Source organism: Sceloporus occidentalis, unplaced genomic scaffold (genome assembly GCF_023333645.1).
Source record: "Sceloporus occidentalis isolate IW3139 unplaced genomic scaffold, rSceOcc1.0.p SCAF_1, whole genome shotgun sequence".
NCBI lineage: Eukaryota > Metazoa > Chordata > Lepidosauria > Squamata > Phrynosomatidae > Sceloporus > Sceloporus occidentalis.
The window spans coordinates 208,426,434-208,449,970 of NW_028316981.1; the positions used below are offsets into that span (position 1 = coordinate 208,426,434).

At 37.7% G+C, this 23,537-nt stretch overlaps 1 protein-coding gene across 8 annotated transcripts in view; it reads left to right on the forward strand.

Annotated features, from left to right (window-relative positions):
* Positions 1 to 20,964, forward strand: part of LOC149323290 (protein regulator of cytokinesis 1-like) — a 30,413-nt gene extending 9,449 nt beyond the window's left edge. The window contains exons 5-14 of one of the 8 annotated variants that reach the window (XR_016272637.1): positions 4,023 to 4,190; positions 6,367 to 6,519; positions 7,354 to 7,501; positions 7,721 to 7,857; positions 8,788 to 8,883; positions 9,709 to 9,852; positions 11,757 to 11,846; positions 14,071 to 14,163; positions 19,512 to 19,677; positions 20,599 to 20,672. Coding sequence is in view for 6 of the 8 variants with exons in the window: in XM_089488701.1 (XP_089344827.1) it covers positions 4,023 to 4,190; positions 6,367 to 6,519; positions 7,354 to 7,501; positions 7,721 to 7,857; positions 8,788 to 8,883; positions 9,709 to 9,852; positions 11,757 to 11,846; positions 14,071 to 14,163; positions 17,088 to 17,189; positions 20,599 to 20,673 (1,206 nt within the window). In the remaining 2 variants the exon portion in view is untranslated. Of the gene's footprint in view, positions 1 to 4,022; positions 4,191 to 6,366; positions 6,520 to 7,353; positions 7,502 to 7,720; positions 7,858 to 8,787; positions 8,884 to 9,708; positions 9,853 to 11,756; positions 11,847 to 14,070; positions 14,164 to 14,919; positions 15,042 to 17,087; positions 17,190 to 19,511; positions 19,678 to 20,598 lie in introns of those variants that run through there. The other 7 variants (XR_016272640.1, XM_089488701.1, XM_089488702.1 and 4 more) reach the window with 7 other exon arrangements.
* The last annotated feature ends 2,573 nt before the right edge of the window (positions 20,965 to 23,537 follow it).

The following is a 23,537-nucleotide window of genomic DNA, read 5'->3' on the forward strand; positions in this document are numbered from 1 at the left end:
GCCAAGAGTTTGTAGATGGTGTGCTTAGGTGTTTTTTATAACATCAACAGAGGCTAAATTGAACAGGATTAAAGTTTGGGGAGAGGGGTAAACTGTCTGGATAAAACTAAGCCATAGACTTGGAATTACTTACTTGTTTTCTTTTTATTCTTGTTTAGTGAGGTTACTGTTACTATACTTGACTTTTTAAATTTCATGCAGTAAATGACAATTTCATTCACTAAATTTCTTTACATTTATTTACATTTGCCAGTCAAATGTCCTTGAAATTAATAAATCATTTGAAAAATATTGATAAATTGGATACATGAAGATCAATCAGGTTTTTTGTCAAACAGATTAAGACAACATAAGAAACTTATTAAATATAATTGAATATCACAAAAAATATAGATAAAAAATTACCATTACTCTTTATCGATGCAGAAAAAGGCTTTGATAAAATAAATTGGAATTTTATGGGGAAAAAAATTAGATAAAATGGATATCGGCCCAAATTTATTAAAAATGGATAGACAAAATCTACAAATACCAAGAGGTAGCCCTGATAGTGAACAGTGGAACAACAAGAAAGGTGTGAGACAAGGATGCTCACTATCTCCATTGCTATTTATAACAACATTGGAAATTTTAAATAACACTATAAGCAAATAAAACAAAGGAGTAAAAATCAAAAATATGGAGTACAAATTGCGAGCCTTTGCAGATGATCTAATGATGTCTTTGGCAAACCCGATAGAAAACATGAGATGCGGGTGGCACGGTTATCTATTTTATGACCAATTAAAAGTAAATAAAGACTTCAACGGCCATTTTATTAGGCAGGCCTTGTTAAGAGTTTGGTTAAAAATTAAACCAAGATAGTGTCAAAAAATTCCAAAATTGGCTTCTTCAAATAAAGCTCTATTTAACAGAGTGAAATTAAGCGAAGAAAAATGGGTAACATATGAAGATCTAATAGAAAACAATCAAGGAGTGACCAAATTGAAAACACAGGAACAACTATTGGCAGGATACAACTGTACTTGATACAACTGTACAGGATACAACTGTACTTGGTGTACTTATCGACAAATTAGAGAAAGATATATCATAGATTCAAAACATATTGGAGTCGGAGAAGCAGATACGATTTTAGAGAATATTGTTAAATCAGAGGATAATCATAAAATAAGTAAATATAAAGTAATATTAAAGCTGGATTTGGAGGAAGAACTAATAAAACCACCAATGGTAAAATGGGCTCAGAATATTGGAAAGAATATAAATTTGGAACAATGGGAAAAAACAAGGACAAAGAGAATAAAATATACCTTCAGTTACAATTTAAGAGAAAATTTCTACAAAATGCAATATAGATGGTATTTTAACACCATACAAATTAGCAAAGATGAATAAAAATTTAAACAATATATGTTGTTTAATGCGATAAAGAAACGGGCACATTTTACCATCTATGGTGGGGATGTAATAATGCAAAACACTACTAGAATAGAATTCATGAAACGATAGAAGAAATATTGAATACAAAACTAGATAAAGATCCCAGATGATATTTGTTAAATATAAATGAGGAAGAGGAAATAGAGAGAAAATATGGAAGATGAATGTTTTACATGACAATGGCTGCTAGACTATTGTATACATCAAACTGGAAAGAAAAAAAATACCCGATTTAAAGGACTGGATATCAAAAATGATTGATTTTATGGAAATAGACAAATTAACACAAATATTGCAAAAAATTTGATAGCAAATTTCAAAAAGGACTAGAATCCTTTGATTTTCTTTTTAGAAAACAAATGGAGACAAAACTAGGAAAATGGTCCGGGCTAACAAAAGATGTACAAATATAAAAAGGTTGAAAAAAGCCAATTTACAATTATGAAGGTTTGGTTTAAATTGTATGGAAAAAAATTTTCTCTAGAAAAAAATTTTATATAAGTTTTTCTTCCTATTATTCATTAACCAAGTAATCTTGAAAAGGAAGGAAGTTTCGATTTGAAAAGTGTTAATTTTTAATGTTTAGAATAGGAATTATGTGTTAGTTAGGTGTATGTACTGTTATGTTTAATGTGTGAAATGGATGTTTGGAATTTTATACTTTATAATAAAATAAAATTAGTAAATCAAGTTCCAAATAAATAACACATATTGATAAACAAGGGTTGTTTTATTTATTCAAAGTTTTAAAAGCGTTGACAAGGTCAGCCCATACTTGCTACATATAAATGGAAGGGTATACAGTCGGCCCTCGGTATCCACAGGGATCCATTCTGGACTTCCCCACAGATACCAAAATCCACAGGTGCTCAAGTCCCATTGATCCCAGTGGAGGCACATGCATGCAACTGCGCCACCATTGAGGACTAGTAGAGCCTTCACTGACAGCAACAATCTAGTTTTGGTTTGGGGAACACTCAACTTGGGTATGCGAGAGGAAACAACAGGATTTGCCGAATCGGCACCCTCTGTACCGATAACACAAGAGACTCCAGGCATGTGGAACTATATGAACATTTGTTAAAGAAATACAGTGGAACCTTATTATACGCGGGGGATCCGTTCCGGATCCCTCCGCGTATAAAAAAATCCGCCTATGCTCGAGCCCCATTGTTTCCAATGGGGCTCGGGCACGGCGGCGCGCAAGGCGCAACGGGTGCGCACGCCCATTCAATTGAATGGGATGTTCCGCGCGCGCCGGCGGCTTTGAGCGCCTATGCTCAAAGCCGCCTATAAAAAGACCGCGTATGCGGAGGCTCCACTGTATAAAACACACATACACAGATAATTCATCCAAACAATTCACACACAGCTAACTAAATAGAGGATTGAAATAAAACAGCAGAGATAGGAGAGGAGGCGCAGTTACTGATCCTGATGGAAGAATCCATGAAAGCTGGGAAGTAGAAAGACTCGAGCTGCAAGGCTTGAGTGAGCAGCTTTAAGAGACAAGCAGAACAGACAAAGGAACTCAGATTGATGGTGCTTCATAGACTTACAATACCTATACAAGATCTGGATTCCCCAAAACATGAGGACAGGCAGGGGGTGTTTAGGAACAAATAAAGAGGATTTTGTTCTTGTTTGATCTGGCAGAGCTCATCTTTGCCTGTCAGAAGTGCAGAACGGCGGGGTGTATGTTGGTGCTCTTTCTTACAAGGTTCCATACATGCCTTTCACATCCCTATGTCCAGGTTTTTATGTGTCATTGCATGGTACATCCACTCATGCTGGCGCTTTAATTTGTATCAAACTTTATCCGGATTGATACATGTATCAGAGGCTGTTTGGAGCACTATAACAGTCCCTGGATGCAAATCACAGCTTTAGTTAGGGGCAAGGAAAGTATCAGGCAATGAGTACTAATCAAGCAGACATTAATCCTCCTTTGCATATCCTCCCACCCTGAGGCCTGCCATTGGCAACATAATACACATGCAAATCATTGCCTTTCCAGGGTCACACAGTATATACAAACCCAATTCCTTTCCAGGCAAGCATTCTCTGAAGATGCCAGCCACAGATGCTGGCGAAAAGTCAGGAAGAAAACTTCTAGAACATGGCCACATAGCCCGAAAAACCGCACGAAAAACTATGGATGTCGGCCATGAAAGCCTTCGACTCCATATCTTGATATTTATGCGCTAGTCTGACATAGATTTAAATGTGGGATTTTACCCACATGAAAGATTGTTTAGTTCTTCATGAATAACTTTTGAACATGTTGCATAGAATTAATTTATTTCAGCATTTCACCTCATAGATACAAAAACTGAAACAAAAAGATTTAATAAATACTGTGTATGTGGTCTGGGCATTTCTTACTGAACAGTTGAACCTACTTCTAAGCTGTATTGTACTTAAAGTTGGATGCTGTGTTGTAAATATTTTCAATCTGTTTTGAGATAATAGTTGACTACACTTCAGAAGCTCTTGTTATCTTAATCTTAATGACCACATTAAAGGTCACCTGTTCAATCTAATGCTATTTAAATTGTTTAAAACTTTTATTTTAATAGGAACAAAGATTAGAAGAGTTTTTTAAAATGAGAAGAGAAATCAGGCAGTATAATAAAGAAATTGGACACACACCAGATGGGACACTGGAAAATGAGATACTGTCTGACGAAGAATGTATTTGCCTTACAAAGAAGAACCTTGAAGATCTCCAGTTACTTATTCATCAGGTTGGTGCTCTGAATATAAAAGTATTCATGCACATTTTCGAGACAACTGTTCAAATTTAACCTTCAGGTACGTTGTTTTAGTTCATGAAGTACAAGAAAGGTCTTCTAGTGTGGAAATACAAGATCTTTCTAACCCTTACCCCACCTGTCTTGATATGGATTTGTGCTGCTCCAGTTTGGTCATAATATGAGTTGTTAAAACTGCTGTATCTGACAATATTGCAAAGATGTGGTGGCTAAAATAGAACATACATATTTTTCATCAGTGTTTTCCTTATCTGGCTCCATAGTTAGGACCCCAAATTAGTAGCCTGTGTGTCTCTAAGCACTTGACAAGAGAGAGAACCTGATCTTCTTTGTGTTACATTTGTGAAACCTGGAGGTTTGCTATTTCCTGTAAGATGGGATAATTTATTGAATCTTTGAGGACTCTGCCTTATGGAAATAACAAGTGATCATTCTAACATTTCATGTCTATTTTTCATATAGGAAAACTGTTCTAGGAATCTTATTAGTTGACACATTCAGCCTTTTGCCTTGTCTTGCATTGCATTATATGCTTGCTGGGAAAAATCCTAAACTGATCTAAGTGGACATATGGAAAACATTTCTGTGTCCTTTCCATTTCATCTTACAATCCTAGACTCATAATTGATGAGCCATCATCTTGTGAACTGTATGCTCTAAATACATGCATATCAAAGCAAATGGTTATTCTCTCAACCGTTTTTTTTTTAAATGCATTTATCAGTTTGGCCATCAAAATAGAAATCCTATGAAAATTAGAGGTTAGTGAAACCTGAATGCATGTGGGAAGAACCTGTCAAGTGAGCTCTAGAATGTTTTTATTTACTTATGCAAGGCTTACTTGATCTGGTTGTTTTCACATGTGCACCTACCTATAATTTCCATATTATTTCTGCCTTTGGTACCACATTTTTTGTTAAAGGAATAGTCCCCAAGAACTCTCAACTTCATTAACTGAAGTAGTAAGTAATGAATATTAATACACCCAGGATGTGTGGACTAAGCAGCTTTTAAATATGAATACCCCTAGACAAGATCTATGTCTTGGTGAGACATCTTGCAGTTGGCAAGTAATGTACTGTGGACAACAAGCTAAACCCCACTGGCAGGGAAGGATAGTCAGTTCAACACTCTTCTCTTTTGTTAGCCTAAACACAACCATAGTTTCTCCCACATCAACCAGATTGGTTAGGTCAGATGCTCTGCAGTGTCTCTTAAGTGAGTACTCATCTGTGATTGTGTGTGTATTTGCCTTTTATTCACCTGTTAACTTAATGGCAACTCTATGAATTTCATACGGTTTTATCAGGCAAGGAATATGCAGACATGGTTTTGCCAGTTCCTTCCTTTGAAATATAGTGTACTGCACCTAGCATTTGTTGGTGGTCTGCCACTCTGCAAGACCCTTAAGGGATGTTTAAGTAATAATCATGGCTGACCCTGCTTAAGTTCCAAGATCAGATGGGTAGGGTTGGTCCACCATCTGTGACAGTGTCTTTTATTAGAGTAAGTACCCATTAATGTGTCTGAGAAAGGGTGAATGAGCAATGAGCTACACTGTTGGTTCCTTGGTTCTGGAAGTGCAGAGCAGCCTTTAGGTGGAGATGAGAAGAAAGTCCTTTTACCTTGGTATGGCAATGGCTTTGAACTATAATATATTCTTGCATATTTCTACTGCTTACAAAGAACAGGACACTGAAAAACCACCCGCCCTTGGATACTATAGTATTTATTCATGCATTTTTCTTGGCACTTGAGATTTCAGTAGAAACCTGGGTTGAAAATGTAAAAGTTGCCCTTTTCATGAAGATGAATCCCATTGTCATTGCCATATTCTGCGCTGCACAACTGTAGCATAAATGTATTGTGGACAACAAACCAAACCCCACTGGTAGTGAAAGATGGTCGGTGACTATCAGCTGGTCTTAGCTATGGAGAGACATTATATACAATGTGCTTTTTATACACACTACTTCTCATTTAATATTGGTCCAAAGACCAGGAAGTGGTATCAGTATGCACTTGCTCCTGCTTTTGTGAAGTATAGGGTGTAGGTTATCTTGCCGTTGAAACTACAACTTGTGGTAATATACAGTTCAGGTGCCTTGATGGGACTTCTGTATAAATTGATGTGGACATCCCTTTGTAGTTGCAGGTCAAAAAGGAGTCTTTGACTGCTTCCAGAGAGGTTCTAATGAAAGAGGTACAGCTTCTCTGGGACAGGCTTCAGTGGCCAGAAGAAAAGCGTGAGGCGTTGACAAGAACAACAAGCAAATGCTCTATTTCTGAAGCCATAAATATGGTAATAAGAATCAGATTTATATGCTTTTGATGAAGAGCCTTGATGAGCGTCTAAGGAATCCATCATCCCCAGGATTCTGAACCCACTGTAGTAGAAAAATCTTATTGTAATGTGTAACTAATTGGTAGGTGGAAAGGAGGCTTTGCATGACTTGTACAATATACAAACTATATAAGGGAGTAAATAATATACTGAAAGAAAATCTCAGAATTAAAAAACAACATTTTTTTCCTTTTTCTGGTTGAACTGTGGCTTGCTTGATTCGCTTAGCTAAGGAGCATTGCTAGTCGCCTCTTGGGTGTTGAGCTGGTTCAGTGACCTAGCTTTTTATCTAAATCTAACTGGAGTAGTGCTGGCATCTAGTTGTTCATTGTTCCCAATTGGGAAAGACTTGGCTGAACCCTAAAACACATCTTTATTTACTAATTGGAGCCACACCATTTTGTGACTCTCACTTAAAACAAGTGGCACTTTCATAGTGAGGGTATGCAGGTAATTAGTGAGCCATCTCAGCATCCTCCTGAGCATGTGCTCCTCTTCCAAAGCTGATAAGAGATAGAGAGGACAGAAACATTCAGTTTAAGTGTGGAAAAAACAACTTGAAAGTTCAGTTTTCCTTGAATAGTTCTTGATGTCAATCTGACATTCAAAATTATCAGGATACAAGAGCAACCTCTAGCTAGCCCCTTCACTGCTATAACTTATGCCATAGTAAGTCACTGAAGGGATTTTTAGTTGGTACATAAAGGATTTTGAGTTGTGTGGCCATAACAAAAGCAAGGGTTATACTTCTAAATGTGAAAGATTGTGCTCTGTGACACTCTGTTTCCTTAGTGGGAAGAGGAGTTAATGATCATGGAAGATCTGAAGAAAGAAAAACTTAAAGAAATTACCTTGAAAGTAAGACAAGAGCTTGAGAGTTACTGGGAAAAATGCTGTTTTAGTGATGAACAAAGAGCTGCATTTCAACCTTTCTATGAAGGTAATTTCTTGTAGCTTGTCTTTTTCCAATGTACAGCATGAAGGCATTTCTGTATGAAGTGTCAGTGATTTTTATGACATGATTATTAAAGTATTTTTGTCATTCTTACCCCCCAAAAAGGTTCTTGTCTGAATAGGGGAACACAATATTATGAAGCACTGGAGTGCTGTGTTGCAATGGGGAACAATATCCTTTTTCATGTTCATTCTTTTCTTGTAGACAGTTACTCTGAAGAGTTGTTGAATCAGCATGATGAACAACTTATAAAAATGAAAGATATGTATGAAAAAAACAAACCTCTGTTTGACAGTGTACAGAAATGGGAGACTACCTTAAACCGATTCATTGAACTGGAGGTGAACATTGCATGCTTGCTGTATTTCATTACTGAGGAGAAAACTCAACACTGTTTTTAGATATCAGTAAAATCTAGTGTTCAGAAATAACATACTGGTTTGCTACCACAATTATAGATTACTTTGAATTTGGGCAGAAATGGGGAGGGCATCAAAGTGGGGAGTTTTTTGTTTTTTTAGAAGGGAAGGGGCCTTTTAGGTTGCAAGAAGGAAAGTTAATTGAATGTGTGTTTATCAGTCTGGGAATAGACAATATTCGTACCTAAAGTATCATGGAATTCTTACTGGGTTCCCCCCCCCCCCCCCCCAGTATTATTGACAGATTAAATGTTAACATTGATATAAAGCCATTTCTAGTGGCTTTACACAATACTAAACAACAATTCCAGAGAATCTGGCTTACCATTCATCAGTTGTAGTTTGCCCACGCATTCAGGTTGGATTGGCTTTGTCTGCCACCCAGAGGAATTAAAAGTGTAGCTTCTTGTCCAGGACAGGATCCTGATTCATTGTGATTCTTGCAAGTTACAATCACACACTAAGATCACTGAGACAATTTACTGAAACAGAAAGCCTCTGTACGTAGATGAGGAAAAGGTGATCCACCAGATTTTGAAGGATTGCCATTCCAAGTATTCCTTGCCTTTGGCTGTACTGGCTAGGGATGATTGGCTCCACCAACGTCTGATGGACTACAAAATGGCATCTAAAGCAGATATTCCTCCCCAGTCCTCCATGGAAATGCTTTCCCACGCATTTCTCCTCCAAAGTGGTAACAGGAAATTATGTGATTTCACTTTCATTCACCATTTTGAAAGGGAAACAGAAAAAGTGGCTATTTTGATGTGTTTTTGGGTGGTTACAGAAACTGGCCTCTGGCCCCCAATTTGTAGTTGGTAAGTGTATAACCTACTCTGTGTCTGTGTTCAGAAAAAATCAACAGATCCCAGCAGACTTCTGAACAGAGGAGGTAACTTACTCAAAGATGAAAGGGAACGATCAAAGATCCAAAAGCAGTTGTTAAAGGTAACTACCATGGCAATTTTTGTGTAATTTCATTTGTATTGCTTATTTGTTGAGGCAGGGTGCTGGTGGGGGAACAGAGGGTTTATTACTGTAAAGCAACATGGAAGTCATGTACGCTTAATTGGTTTCTCACTGTGACATAATCTGATAATTGGAAATGTTTTTTAAATGTTAATATTTATTGTTAAACCAAACGTACATTACACCAATAGAGAAAAGGAAAAAAAGCCATATACTTGTATTAAAAATACACTAGTACACTTATTAACACACCAACATTAAAGACAATAATTAAACACAATAAAAGACTTCCAACTTTCTTCTGGAATAGTATTTAATTTAACTCTCCATATTCCCTCTTATCATGTATCCCTAAGCAATTGAAAAACTTTTGAAAACCCACCTAAAGTTTTCTAATCTACAAACAATGATCTTAGCATTAAATGAGCACACAATTTTTACTTTATCTACTATAACATAAGCTACTAAACATATTACCATTGTATTCCCCTCCCTGTAATGTATGTATTCAACAAATCTTTCAGAAACATTTATATACTTTCTTTCTGCGTGTCATACATGTAGACTTGCTTATAGAGCACACAAACTGAATAACACCTAAATATAAGATCCAAATGATGCAGGCATAATTTGTCTGGCTAATTCTGTCTCTGATTTGAAATTCACAGCAAACTGAGTAGGAACTGTTCCATGTAAATCAAATTTCTAAAGCCAAATAATTCCAAGTTAAAATGCCATCTGAAAGTGGCCAGCGTGGACTTCTGAAATTGATTGGTTTTTAAAACTTGCTTTTCCAAAACTTAGTTGGGGGAGGAACTGAAGAAGAATATTGAAAACTGGGAGAAGGAAAATGACTCATGCTTCCTCATCAATAATCAAAGGTTTCTTGATACTATGTCCCATCAATTGCAACATCACAAACTTAAAAAAGATCATCAATCCAAAATAGTAAGTTTTTGCATGGGTAAGTTACTTAAAATAATGTAGCAGCATATTTAATAAAAGTGATTGTCAAGTGGGTAGGCACAGATCCTTGTAATGTAACTGCTGAAGAAATAATAAGCACCAAAATATATTGGCACCTGTTTGTTCAATTACTACTGTACCTTATTGGCTTTGCTAGACTTGTTCTCTTTGGTGTGCTTTCCCTATCTTCTGGTTGCCAATATTGAGTTAGTCGTGACTTAGCTAAATCCTAAACTGGGTAAAAATACAAAGTTAATAATGAATTTTGGCTAGTATGTCTGATCATTAGTGCTTTGTGTCAGGTGGAAACAGTAGGATAGGAGGGGGCACATGATCCCATAACCTTATCTGTCATTTGTTAAGGAGTGCTTAAAGCGCATTATGCACAGCTGCTGTGATATACATATAACTGGATCTGGAGACTAGGTTGAAACTAAATCTGCAGATCTGCATTACTGTGATAGCATAAAAGCTTTTATTTTATCACCCTCTACCACTGATAAGATGATTAGTGGAGCTTTTAGGGTTTTAGTACATGAATGTGGTCTTTTTTCAAACTTACAGTGGTTTCTCCTTTCCTTCTCTGCTCATGGGAGAAGTAAAGGTCCCCCTGGCTGACTGGGGATAGGAAGGGTGCTAATATTTAAGACAAACAATGAAGATGAGTGCTGCTACAAAATATGACAGCATGTACAAAACAATGTAGCCTGACAATGGGAGAATCATTGCCCACAGGACGTGCTTAGCTATTCTGAAGGTACAAAATGCAGAAGTTCTCTAAATTTGTCATTTTGAGGTCTTACTTTTTAGGATATAAGTATTATGAATCTAAATATAAACGGGTGGCTCACCCATTTTTCTAAAACTTTGAAGTATGGTATGAACAAGGTCTTGGGTATGTGTATATATATATATATATATACACACACCCCCATGCACCTGGCTGGGAAATTATAGTCCTCCCAAGTGGCATTGTGTTGCAGAATCCAGAACTTACAATGTGGGCATTCTGTGGAATTGACATCTGAACAGCTGTAAATGATCTCCCCAAATTGCAGCCAAATTTTTAAACAAAAAAACAGACAGGACAAAAATATCTCAACAAATTTAATGGTTTTTTTGCCCTTGCAGTGCATTTTCTATCCCAGTCACTGTAATGGACAAAAATGTGCAATGCCATTTTTGAGCAAACTGATGGAATAAAATAGAAGTTTGTCACAATCTGGTTGTTAATAGATTTGCTGTACAGTCCTCCCATCTTTCTTATGGTCTTCAGACTCACACCCCTCGCATATGCGCGAGGGATGAACAGAGGGGGAAACAATGGGGCACATGTCTGAGGAGCGCACGCACCTGTAATAACATACCTATATTCAAGCCAATGGGGCTTGAATATAAGTAAAACTTGGTTTTCGCGGAAGGGTCCGGAACAAATCCCCCACGGAAAAGAAGGGGCGACTGTATTTGGAGAAAAATTTGAATTCTCATTAAAGTTAGGAAACAGAAGAATCATATATGAAACTATGACAGCTGTAACCTTTAATACATTGTCACACATTTAATACGTTGGAATTCTCATGAGACAAGAAAGTATTTAGCAACTTACTTAATGTAACTTTATAAATCCATATGCATGAAGATTGAATATGGTCTGCAAGGGTTGGTGAGTGGGTGGTTCTTAAAGGTTACTGTGTTGTTTTGCTCTTGACTACCTCCTAAAAAGCCTTCTCTTTTGAAATATTTAATATCTTCTGGAAGAGTTGGGATCACTATTGCTTGATGTTAAGCGTAATGTTACTTGTTGTTTTCTAAAATGATCCACTTTAGAAAGGGGCTATGAGACATTTGCTATGTTTTTACTGTAGTTCCAACATGTTGTCTTTCAGTCGGCAAAAAGGGATGAATTTGCAACCCCCAAAACAACTGTTAAAAGATCTGCAGATGTGCACACTCCAACTCCTAACAAGATTCGCAAGGTAAAGAACTGCCTATCTATTTGAAAGATTTTCTGGCAGAAATAGATTATATACTTACTATATATAGAAGACTTCTATATATAGATGAGCCAAGGTACAAATAACTTAGCTAGAAGATAGACCATCATATAATTGCTGACTTGCTTCCCCCCCCCCCCCCTCCGGTATGGCAGAGGATATCCTTCTGTGTAGAGGTGAGCAACTTCAGCCAGGTTGACTGAGTGCATGAGAATAACAAGGGTTTTTTGTTTGTTTGTTTGAATTAAATGTATATGTACTATCTAAATATCTAAATTAATTCTAAAATAAATTAACAGTATCACTTAGTGGCAGTTGCACAATAAGCAACTGGGAATTCTATATATTCTCTTCGACTTCACGACCAATTGCGGCTTTAAAATGTATTCATTTTTCCTATTGGGTTGCTGCCACTTTCCATCTGCTGCCTCTGATCTAAGACAGCAGCCCAATTTGTAGCAGGTTTTTATGTTTGTGGTGCATATGTTGTGTTTATAAGATTCCAGGGAGGGGGGTGGGCTTGGTACTTTGGGGAAAGATTTCTGTACTAGCCTTGTAGCTGTGGTAATGGTGGTAGTGGGAAATCTTTGGATCTTCAGGAGAAACTTTTGTACTAGAATCCCAAAGAACTATAATGGTTTGCTGCACATTTTTGATGGCACAAGGAGAGCTTGCACTATTTGGATGGGTATTTCATATGTTTTGGACTTCGAGGAGGCTTTGGGGCTGTAAAAATAGAGATAACTTGTGGCCTGTGGGTTGCAATTCCCTATTCCTATTTTTTTTTAAATGGCTTCTTAGAAGCATTTAGAAGGCAGGTATCACACACTTTTCCTTCAGCAAAAACGTCCATCCAGTGTTCACTGTTCATCCATTGGATGAGTCATGGGGGTTTCGGCAATTTTATTCAGACTGCTTACTTTTTGTCCTCCTCTGTCCCACATCCCTTAAATAACAGATGCTGTAAGAAGATACCCTATAGAGGAAAGGTCCTAAAACATTATTGTTCTTGGTCCAGGGGCCTTAGTTGAACAACAGCCTGGGGAAGCAGGTGACGCCACAGTCTGAGAGAAAAGAGTCACACATCTCTGACTGAACATATAGTTGTAAACTATTTACAGTCTATTCAGAACCAGATAATGATTACTTGCCAGCTGACTGTCTATCACTTCTTTTTGTACATGCCTGGGTTTCAGGGGTGTTATAGTGTGCGCAACTACAGAGTGCCCAGGCTGAGTGGCACATTGTGTTCCTTTATATAATAACTTGCCTTTTGTTTGAGATTCAGGTATGTATAAATATGATTTGGCATTAGATAGATAATGCAGGGGTGTTTGCTGATTAGGGGTGTGAGTCTGCAGTTCTTGAGAGCTGCTTGTTGGCAGCATGTGTATAAACTGCCCAAAAACATTACTCTCTGGTTGGAGTTCAACATAATATACTAAAATCCCATATTGAAAACAATGTAAGATAACAAGTAACAGCATAAAACAATTCCAGGAAAATACAATAAAACTGTGACTGAAAAATACAGTATAAGTGGTTGTTCAAAATAACCAGATCAGAGATTCTTGAACTGTCTAGGAGAGTAAGTAATTTTCACCTGATCCAAAAATGATCATATACAGATGGTACCTGGCAAGTTTCTCTGGGAGAAACCCATTGCACTGCTAGGGTGCCACCACTGAAAAGGCCTTCTTCCTGGTAGTCACCACTCTTGGTGGAGGTCATCAAAGTAGGACCTCTCAAGAAAATTTCAGATGGTTTGTGTAGGAAGAGGTTATCTTTGAAATTTCTTTCCTCTAATCCATTGGTGACTTTAATGGTTAATGAAACAGAAATTTGAATTAGGCCTGGAAATGGACAAAGAGTCTGTCCCACCAATAAACACTGTTGTAGCATGGCTAAAATCCCAAAAATTGTTAACCATCTTGCAGCCCTTTCATGGCCATTAGCCATTTTCAGACCATTTTCAAAGGCAGTCCCACATACAAACAATTACAGTAGTTTTGCAGGAATCTGGTAATCTAAAGCCATCAGTGGCAGATCAGATGATGCTTTGAATTCCAGAGGCCATTATTCAAGATGACCTTTACATCTCTTAGTACATTTTCATGGTGATTTATGTCAGAATTAATAGTTCAATGTGCTGCTTGTTAAAGTCCTTGTAAACTTCTTTTTCCCCAATGGGAATTGTATTTTTCAGATAGCCTCTAGCCAAACTGCACTTAAAGCAGCCAGCTGCAGTAATATAGCAACCAGCACTGCTCTTGCAGGCAAACAGGCAGTTGACACCAAGGTGAGTGAGATGAATCAGATTTTGCTGTTTATAATGTGATTGTTAAGAACTTGGAATGCCTGCAGAAAATCTTATAATAAGGGGAGATCATGTCCTCAGAGTTGTGGGATGAGATTTGAATCCAGTATTCACCTAACAAATTCTAGACTATCCCAAATTATGGACTTTAGCATTGACAGCACTGGTGCTTCTGGGACAAGCAGGGCATGCTAAGTTTGCTTTGATGGTCCCACAAAGTCTTCAGAGGGCATCTATGTTTTGTGTATGTCTGAAGCACAATCTAAAACATCAGACTAGATGTGTGAGAAAAGTTGGCGAGCTCTAACCTCAAATGTTGAATTAAGTCGAGTACTGAAAATATACCTACAGTAGTGTCAAAATAATTGAACTTGTTGATATTGGAGGAGTTTTTACAAAATGACTTCAGTACTCTGCTTAATGTATGTCTTATGTGTTCTGTGTTTAAGCTTATTACCAATATCCTAAGCCCTCTCTGTTAGGACAGTGTTCAGTGCAAAAGGGAATGCACATATGGGATTTCTTAAGAATATATGGGTGTATATATGTGGGGTTAAGTTATCTTAGAGAGTGCAGCTTAGCTTAATTTGTTCTTACCTAAGCAGCCATTGATTGTATACATTATTTGGTGCACACTGTGAAAGGAGAACTAAGTCTGTAGACCTGAAAACTGGCTGTGAATTATGTAGACATCATTATTGTCCAGTGAAGGCAGAAGACTTTTCCTTTTGTCCACAGAGAATGTGGTATAGACACAGACAAGTGACTTGTTGACCCCTTTCAGTATGAGTTCAATATGAGCCAGAGCTTGGCAAAGATACGTTTTTGGACAGCAATTCTCATGTTGACTTGAGGATTCTGGACTTGCAGTCCACAAATAACTCTTTGATGAGAACCATAAGAGCAACAGTGAGTTTCCTTCAACATCAGGTTGGGTATCTGTGCCTCTGCATGGCTTTTTCTTGAAACTAAAGCCTCTCCTAATGTAATTTCTAACAACTACTTGCTAAAAGATTTCTCTTGGGTTGGATGAATATATTCATGCATACTAAGGATAAATTTCTCTTACATTTTCTATTTGTTAGAGGCAAGTTCAAGAATAAGAAATAAGCAAGAAGAAACAGTTTTTAGAAATTAGTTTATTATTGCTTCATGCAGATCATTCTATATTACAAAAAAAAGATTTTTTCCAGTATTTACCTTGAAGCAAATGTAACAGTCAGTTATTACTATTATTATTATTATTATTATTATTAAACTTTATTTATATAGCGCTGTAAATTTACAGTGCTGTAGATAAATCTTTTTAATTAGACGGTTCCCTGGCCTCAAGCTTACAATCTAAAAAGACCCTACAGAAAAGGAGAAGGGAATGGTGGTGGGAAGGGGATCAGGTCCAGGATTTCTTCTCTCCCTCTGAGGCCTGGATCATGACGGATGCTGTGGAGGGAGAGCTCTTCTTAATCAAAGTCAGGCCTGATGGAGCTGGCCCTGCCTTTTAACTCCCTCCCAGGCCAGATGATGACAGTTGGCATGGAGGGAGGGTTCTTCTTCTTGAGGCTAGCCCTGATGGAGTTGTGCCTGCCTTTTCACTCCCTCCAAGACTGGATGAAGACAGTTGGCATGGGGGAGGACTCTTCTACTTCAGGCTAGCCCTGATAGAGTTGGGCCTGCCTTTTCACTCTCCCAGGCCAGAAAATGACAGTTGGCATGGCGGGAGGGCTCTTCTTCTTCAGGCTAGCCCTGATAGAGTTGGGCCTGCCTTTTCACTCCCTCCCAGGCCAGATGATGACACTTGGCATGGAGGGAGGGCTCTTCCTCTTCAGGCTAGCCCAGACTTTACTGAAGGATGGGGGTGAACATCAAATCACATTCCACCAAACACATTGTGACTTATTCCCACATGTTTCCTCCTTGTCTGCCTGGCTTGACCCCTCTGTGATGTAAACTTATATTTTTGGGGATGTCTCTCCTAATTTCTTCCCAATAGTCCTCTCTCAGCTTTTCCCTAAAATGAAGCTAATTTAGATTAGCACCCTTAGTAAGTTTCCTATTTTAGAGTGGAATTCCTATAATAAAGTCTGCAGTTTGTTTCTCCAAGCCATTGGCGTTTTTACTCCTTAATCAGGATCATTAACTATGGCATGCACATTCTGTCATTTCTAAAGCTCAAAAAGAGAAAATAATGTTTGTTAGTTTCCCCCAAAGAATGTTGGTATGGGAATTTAATTTAATAACAAAACATTATTTTGAGTATTCCACTTGGGAAGGATATCTGAATAATTTATGAACATAATAACCCAGGTGTGGTGTCTTTCTTTTAATTACAAACTTAACATGGATGCCAGTTGGCATTTAAGTTATAGCCCAAAAGGCAAAATATGCTATTTAAATTATTGTAGTGGATGCTGTTCCCAGTACTATCACTTTGACAGCTCTTCATTTCTATTGCAAAAGCTAATGAGGAGTTGAGTTTACCATGCTACATCAGTCATGCAAGGTATAAAATGGGTGGTGGCAGTCATGGCGTGGGAGAAAAACTGGTTTTCGTAAAGCAGTTTTTGTTCAGTTTAGTTGCCTGATAAGTTTATAAGTGATCTGAAATAAAATAAAGTAGTGAAAGATACAGGAAACTGTAGCCTTCACTTAGTGGAAAATTAAAGTGCTGAACTGTTTATTGGGTGACATTGAGATAGGTTCATATATGGAAAACTAAGCAAACGCAAGAATGGTTAACAAAAATTCCAGAGAAATCTAGAAAACAGATGAAGCTTCCCAATAAAGAGATTTTCTGGCAGACTGTAAGAGAAATTAAGCCAGTGTAGTTACTGACCCAGTTTCTAAAATATTTCTAATATGGCAAAATTTGCCTGAAGTGTGAGAAGATTTACAATTACATTTTGCAGACGCCTTACAAAAGTGTACGTCTAGATTCTCTCAACCGGCCACCATTAGAAGAGTGCAAGGAAAGCAAATCCACCAACCAGCCTAGCTATTCAGATTTCATGGTATGTCCTAAATCTGTATTTCCTTATTGCATAAAATTATACGAAGTGAGTAGAAACTGCTCCAGTTAAGCTCAGAAGCAAAGTGCTCAGCTGTGCTATCAAAGTGCCATTGCTGTTTAATATGGGCTTAATGGAGTGTAAGGTTTCTATAAATTGGCTCTGAGGAGCAGAAAATCCAGGACCCTATGCTTGCTTTGAATTGTCTGGTGGTGGTCTTCCTATTGGGTACTAGCTATCTAGAAGTTTCCAAGATTGGTGACTATTCTAGATGGAATTATGAATGTGTATGGCTATAGGAAGGTTTCACTTATCTATTGTGAAAGGACACTGCTTTACTCTAGGCTTGGATGTGGGGTGTGTGTTGTTTTTGTTTGTTTGTTTGTTTGGTGGTACAATTCCTCCTAAAAATCAGTACTGCAGACATGCTATGAGGTAGATTTGCTTGAAAATAGTGGGTTATCTACCCAGGGTTATCTGCTACACTTAATCACTAAATGGCTAAAGAGTGATTTGAGCTTGTTGGTCCAGCACAAACCCCTACATATTACTGTTTCTGGGAAATCCCATAATTTCTACCATAAATTTATTGGTATATTTCTTTCGTATATAAATGAAATTAATTAAAGCAAAGTTGTGTGCTGTTGACTGTGGTTTGTAGCTCTCCTTTGACATCATTAGCCTTCAGTAGCAATGACTGTTGCAAAATCACCTGTTCAATGCCAGTTCTGGACTCTCTTCCCCTAGTGAGTTTCACCTTTTGATGTACAAGTCTAAATACATCCTCTTTTGTTTTGGGTAGCTTCTTTGGACCTTTCAGTCTTCTAACCTACTATTTATATCTTTTTGATGGTAGTTTTTCAGTATTATGCGCTAGTGTGGAATAGTGGTTTGAGCATTTGAATATGGCCCTGGACGTCAGGGTTCAAATCCCCACCCAGTCATGGAATCTCAGTGGGTGATCTCACTCTCAGCTTCAGAGGAAGGCAAACCCATCTGAAGAAATCGTGCTAACAAAATCCTATGATAGGTTCGCCTAAGGGTTGCCACAAGTCAGAAATGACTTGAAGGCATAAAACAACAATTCCAATATAATTGACCATACTATATATATGTGTCTAAGTCTAGAATTTTTAGTCAAAAAAATAGCCCAGAAAACCTAAGTTGACTATTCAGTAGGTCAGTGGAGAGCAATATTGTAATCTGTCCTGAAACCACTGATATCCCCTCTACTTTCTCATCCAACCAGCCTTTAGTATGAGCACAAACAGTTATGCCTGCTGGGATTTTGTAAGTTCTTTGCCATTGTTTTCTTTTGCTGCATCCTTTGATTCATGCCCCTACATTTTAGCCTCAACTTATCCACATGTCATGTCAAAATCCATCATTTTGGCCCCAAAAACCTGCCCTCAACACATACATGAGGTTGATTTACAGTTGAGTATATATGGTATGTGATCTTCTCCTGAGCTATTAAAAATTATCCCATTCTCATTTGCTCCCAGTCTCCCTTAAGATTGTGGAGTCGAAGGCTTTCATGGCCGGCATCCATAGTTTTTTGTGGGGTTTTCGGGCTATGTGGCCATGTTCTAGAAGAGTTTCTTCCTGACGTATTGGCAGCATCTGTGGCTGGCATTTTCAGAGAATGCTTGCCTGGAAAAGAGTTGGTGAAGATGGCAGCTTTGTTGAATTCTGCCTCTTACACATCCTGCCTATCTTTTTGTGAAACCTCAAGCTCCATATGAAGCCGCCAAATTTCTCATCTTCATGGGAAAGCTTTCTCTTGGTTCCGCCACCATCACAGGCTTGCTTGAGGGGGGACACAAGAGAGATCCTTCTCAGTGGCTGCTCCCACCATTTGAAACTCTCTCTCACAAGAGGCTAGACTGGCCCCCTCCCTGCGCTCCTTTTGATTACATGCAAAAACTTTTCTGTCCATGCAGGCTTTTAATATGTAACTGCACCAAGGAAGTCTTCTTATTGGAGTGTTCATTTTTGCATGTTTCATCGGCCTTGTCAACCTTCTGTTTTCTTGTCTGGACTGAACACTTAACTTGCCTTTTTGTTGCAAAATTACCAACCTTGTCCCTTAGTGATTTCAGCATTTGTGTTGTGAAGCTCACTGACCTGCCTGCCTCCTCCTCCTTAATTTATTTAAATTTGTGTACTCCTTTTTTCTGCTAACTAGCGTTCAAGCTAGCCTGCAATAAGCCATTAGCAATAAAATTCAAACAAACAAACAAACAAATCCATCCAGCCACACAACTAGCCCAGCAAATCATTCATAATAGAATTTTTTTAAACAAGAAAAATATTTTGTTTCAGAAAAAGACTGCCTAAAAGATTCCAAGCAAATCCCCCCAAAAGGAGAGTAATGGAGACAAAAAAACCTGTCACTAATTTGCTCAAATAAAGATTGTTAGACATACCGGAAGAAGGGCTTTATCAGGACAAGTTTGTACATGACACTTTGGTCTTTCAAATACTCCAGGTCTGTAAAAGCTTTATAGATTAACACCAAGTTTTTTTTTTTTAATAGCACATAGAATCAAACTAAAAGTTGGTGGATGTTTTTAAAACATGCTTCTGGCAGGGAGCTAGTTGGTAATCAAAGTTCTGGCCATTCTTTAATTTTCATTATCTTCATCTGAAGGTTTGCTTGTTGCCGCTGCTCCCTAATGTTCTTCCATTTGGGGTTTAATTGCTGGCCTTGCGTCCTTGTTGATATATATGGTTTTTATGAAACTGTAGTTTTTTAAATCTTCTCACAAGTTATGCTTTTGCACCACAAGGATGGGCTATAGATATTTTAATAAAACACTGCCCCAAAATAAATGGCTCTGGTTTACCATATCCTTTTGTTAACTCCTACTCTTTAAAGAAAATGAAAAGTCCTATGGGACTGCTCACTTGGAAACACACAAAGAGAATTTTACTGAAAATTAGTATATTAAAAGCATTTAAGATTCAGTGTTGCCTTTTGACAAAACAGAATTCTGTAACAGAATGCAGTTCTAGGACTAGAAGCATGAGGTAAGTTATTTAATAATAGTGAAATACCCTTCAAGTAGGACTGGAAAAAATTAAATAGGAAAGTACAGTGGTGCCATCATTCAAAGATGTTCCAGTTCAAAGTCTTAATTACTACTTTGAAATCCTCTACTAGTGATAAAACTTTTGACATAGTAGTGGTTTATTTTATCTGTCAGCATCCTAGGAACTTGCCTGTTTGATGTTTAGAAAGTAATGATCAATCATGGTTGTTGGGGGCAGCAGCTATTTTTTTTAGATATAAATGAAGAAGTACGTATATTACTGGGTATACATCTGTATCACTTTTAATCTGACAGTAACTTCCATATTGGCTCTTTTTGCTACCGAGAGATATAACTGTTTCTTTAAAACATTACAGAAAGAGTTGTCGATGAAGTCAAGCAGCACTGGAATGATTTTCAATTCTACGCTCAAGGAGAACTTACCTGAATGAACCTATCAATTTTGGCTGATAACAAGACTCACTGAATAAAGGGATATATTCAATATAAGTATATTGATAATTACTCTCTGTACAGCATATAATCAAGTTATACAGAAACTTTAAAAAAAATAACTCATTGTCTTTGTATATATTGTATTTATATTTTAGCAAGCCAGAAGATGCAAAGTGCAGATTACATGCATTGTATTAGGCCGAGCATTGCTGTGTTTTCTAACTAAATTTTATAATGTCTATTGTAAGATTATAAAAGCATTTTTTTGTAGTTTCAGTGTGAAAAAATGATGTTTCTATTCATTACTTTTACTAATACTTTTACTAATATTTATGTATTAAGAAGAGTTTTCTTTTTCCATTTGAGACTGATGAATACTGCAATCCTATGCATGTTTACTTAGAAGTTCCTCAGAGTTCATTAGGGCTTACTCCCAGCTAAATCTAAAGCTAATAATTAGTACTGCAAGATTAATTGCAATCCTGTTTATGTTTATTCACAATTGAATTCTAACAGGTTAACAACTGAGAGAAGTGCCCTGTTCAGTGCACATCTTCTTAGGATTAAGCCCCAATGCCTAGTGACTTTCCGACTGCATGTTTAGTTTATAGTCTGGTCCAGCTTTTTGCCTAGAAGTGGCCTATTGAATACAGTAGAACTTCCTTCCAGTTAAACGTGTATAGACTTGCACTTTGCATAAAAAAAAATGTTAAAAATACATTGTTTTACCATATAGGCATTCCTGCTTAATTGGGTAGGACTTGAAACATTTTTTTAAAAATTAAATGCATGATCAGGAGATGCCAATCACCATCTTAGACGAAGTGTTTGCTGTGTGTTTAAGGGCGTATTATTTTGTTTGAAATGTGCTGTTTTCAGTCATGTGCAAACAAGAGGAATTAATTATTTGATGACAACTCACAGAATTCATTTCCTTGTTTTTTAAATTGGGTGTCAGCCCTTCTAATTATAACCTTACATGTAAACTTTGTGAAAGGAAGTGAGAAATGCCAGAAGGCTCGGAATCATTGCCTATCTCCACAGCTCCTGCCAACCACATGGGGGCACTCATCATGCCAGCACTGCCAACCTGCTGAAGCTGGAAGCCTCCTTGGCAATAAGGGGAGGCAAAGAACAAATGGGATCTGTTCCATACTTCTGCACATCATAGCAGATGGGATCCTCAGCTGCATCAGGTTGTGGGCACAGCAGTGAGAGAAACTCCTTCATCTGGAAAGATGCTCTGACGAAAGTGGCTCCTTTCCCCGGTGTGTAGGGATAGCCATACTAATTTGTTCTAGCCAAATTAGCAGTTGTTGGCACCTGAAAAACTAACAAATATTTGCACAAGCTTTCTTGGATGTGTCAGAGGCAGACAGGGATTTTTCTCTTGAGGAGCATTAAAAGCAAAAATATTTAAAAGCGAGGGAAGGGAAATGTTCAGAAGAGAAGAAACGAACCAATCTGGAAATAATCCAAAATTAATATCTTTGGAAGGCAGATGGAAAACATTAGGAAAGAAGATCAAGTGCATGGAAGGTACTCTAGATGAGAGGAAGATCGCAGAGGCAGAGGGATTTTAAAGAGATTCTGAAGTAAAATCAGGCACAAGGGGCTGCACATACTTCAGGGAGAAGAATGTTGGACATTAACCTTTGAGAAAAACAGCATAGCACAAGTAGTTAATAAACTCCAGAAGACATTTCAGTATCCATTTAATGTCTGAACAGCTCCTTATGTATGTTAATGTTTAGTTTCTTTCAGTGTTAGGGGAAATGGAGCCAATATGAGTGGATGTTAATGGATCAAAAATATAATAAACATGGTGAGAGTATTTGCTATGCTTTGATTAATGTTGTAGGTATATGGGCCAGGATCCAACTGTATCTGCATTGACATGAAAAGCCTATCAGTGAATTTCAGAGGAGGCAAATCCTTCCTTTAATGCAGCAGCAATGGGATGCTCTCCACCACTGCCACCTCCAGCCCTCTTGTGCCATAAACACCTTTATTCTGCAGAGTTTCCCAACTGATACTGAGTGTTTACTAGGGATACATGGATGAGGTACCATGTTTTTTTGGTTGCAAATAGTTATTTCAGGATGGTAGACATCTTTCTTGAGAATTACTTTCTGTGAAATACAGTTGGCCCTTCGGGTCTGTGAATTGGGTCATCCACAGATTGTCACACCCTGTATTATAAAATGGCACTGGCATGAACATGGAGAAGCTGTAGTGTGTGTGTTCATGGCTATGTCATTTAATAATATGGGCTGAAGGATAAAATGTAGTCACTTTTCCAATCTGGTCTGCTTCTCTTCGTGTTTTCCTTCTTTGCTACTGCTGCTGTCTTTCAGGAATAGTTACATAAGTGATCACACTGCACATGGATGGTGTCACAGGGCAATGCAATTCAGCAGTGTAGGTTACCTGCTAATGTCACTTAAGGTAAATAAAAGAAAGTGTTGCCTTCCTTAGGTGTAATTCTAAAGGGTTACCATAGTACTAAAGCTAGCTGTTAGTCACAACTAGAATAGACCCAGTGAGAATTTGGTAAAGCAACACTTAGACACAATCCACGCTGGAGAAATGATCCTGTTTGACACCACTTTTAACAGCCATTGCTCAATGCTATGGAATTCTGGGATCTAGTTTTGTGAGATATTTAGCCTTCTCTGTCAGAGCTGTGGTGCCCTAATGAACTACAAAACAAAGAACTTCATAGCATTGAGCGACTGCAGTTAAAGTGGTGTCAAATCCGATTATTTCTGCACTGCAGATGCAGCCAACAATAAGTTCCACTGATTAAATTAACCTCTTGTTGGGAGTAACAATTGTGTTTAGATTATAATATTGTGTG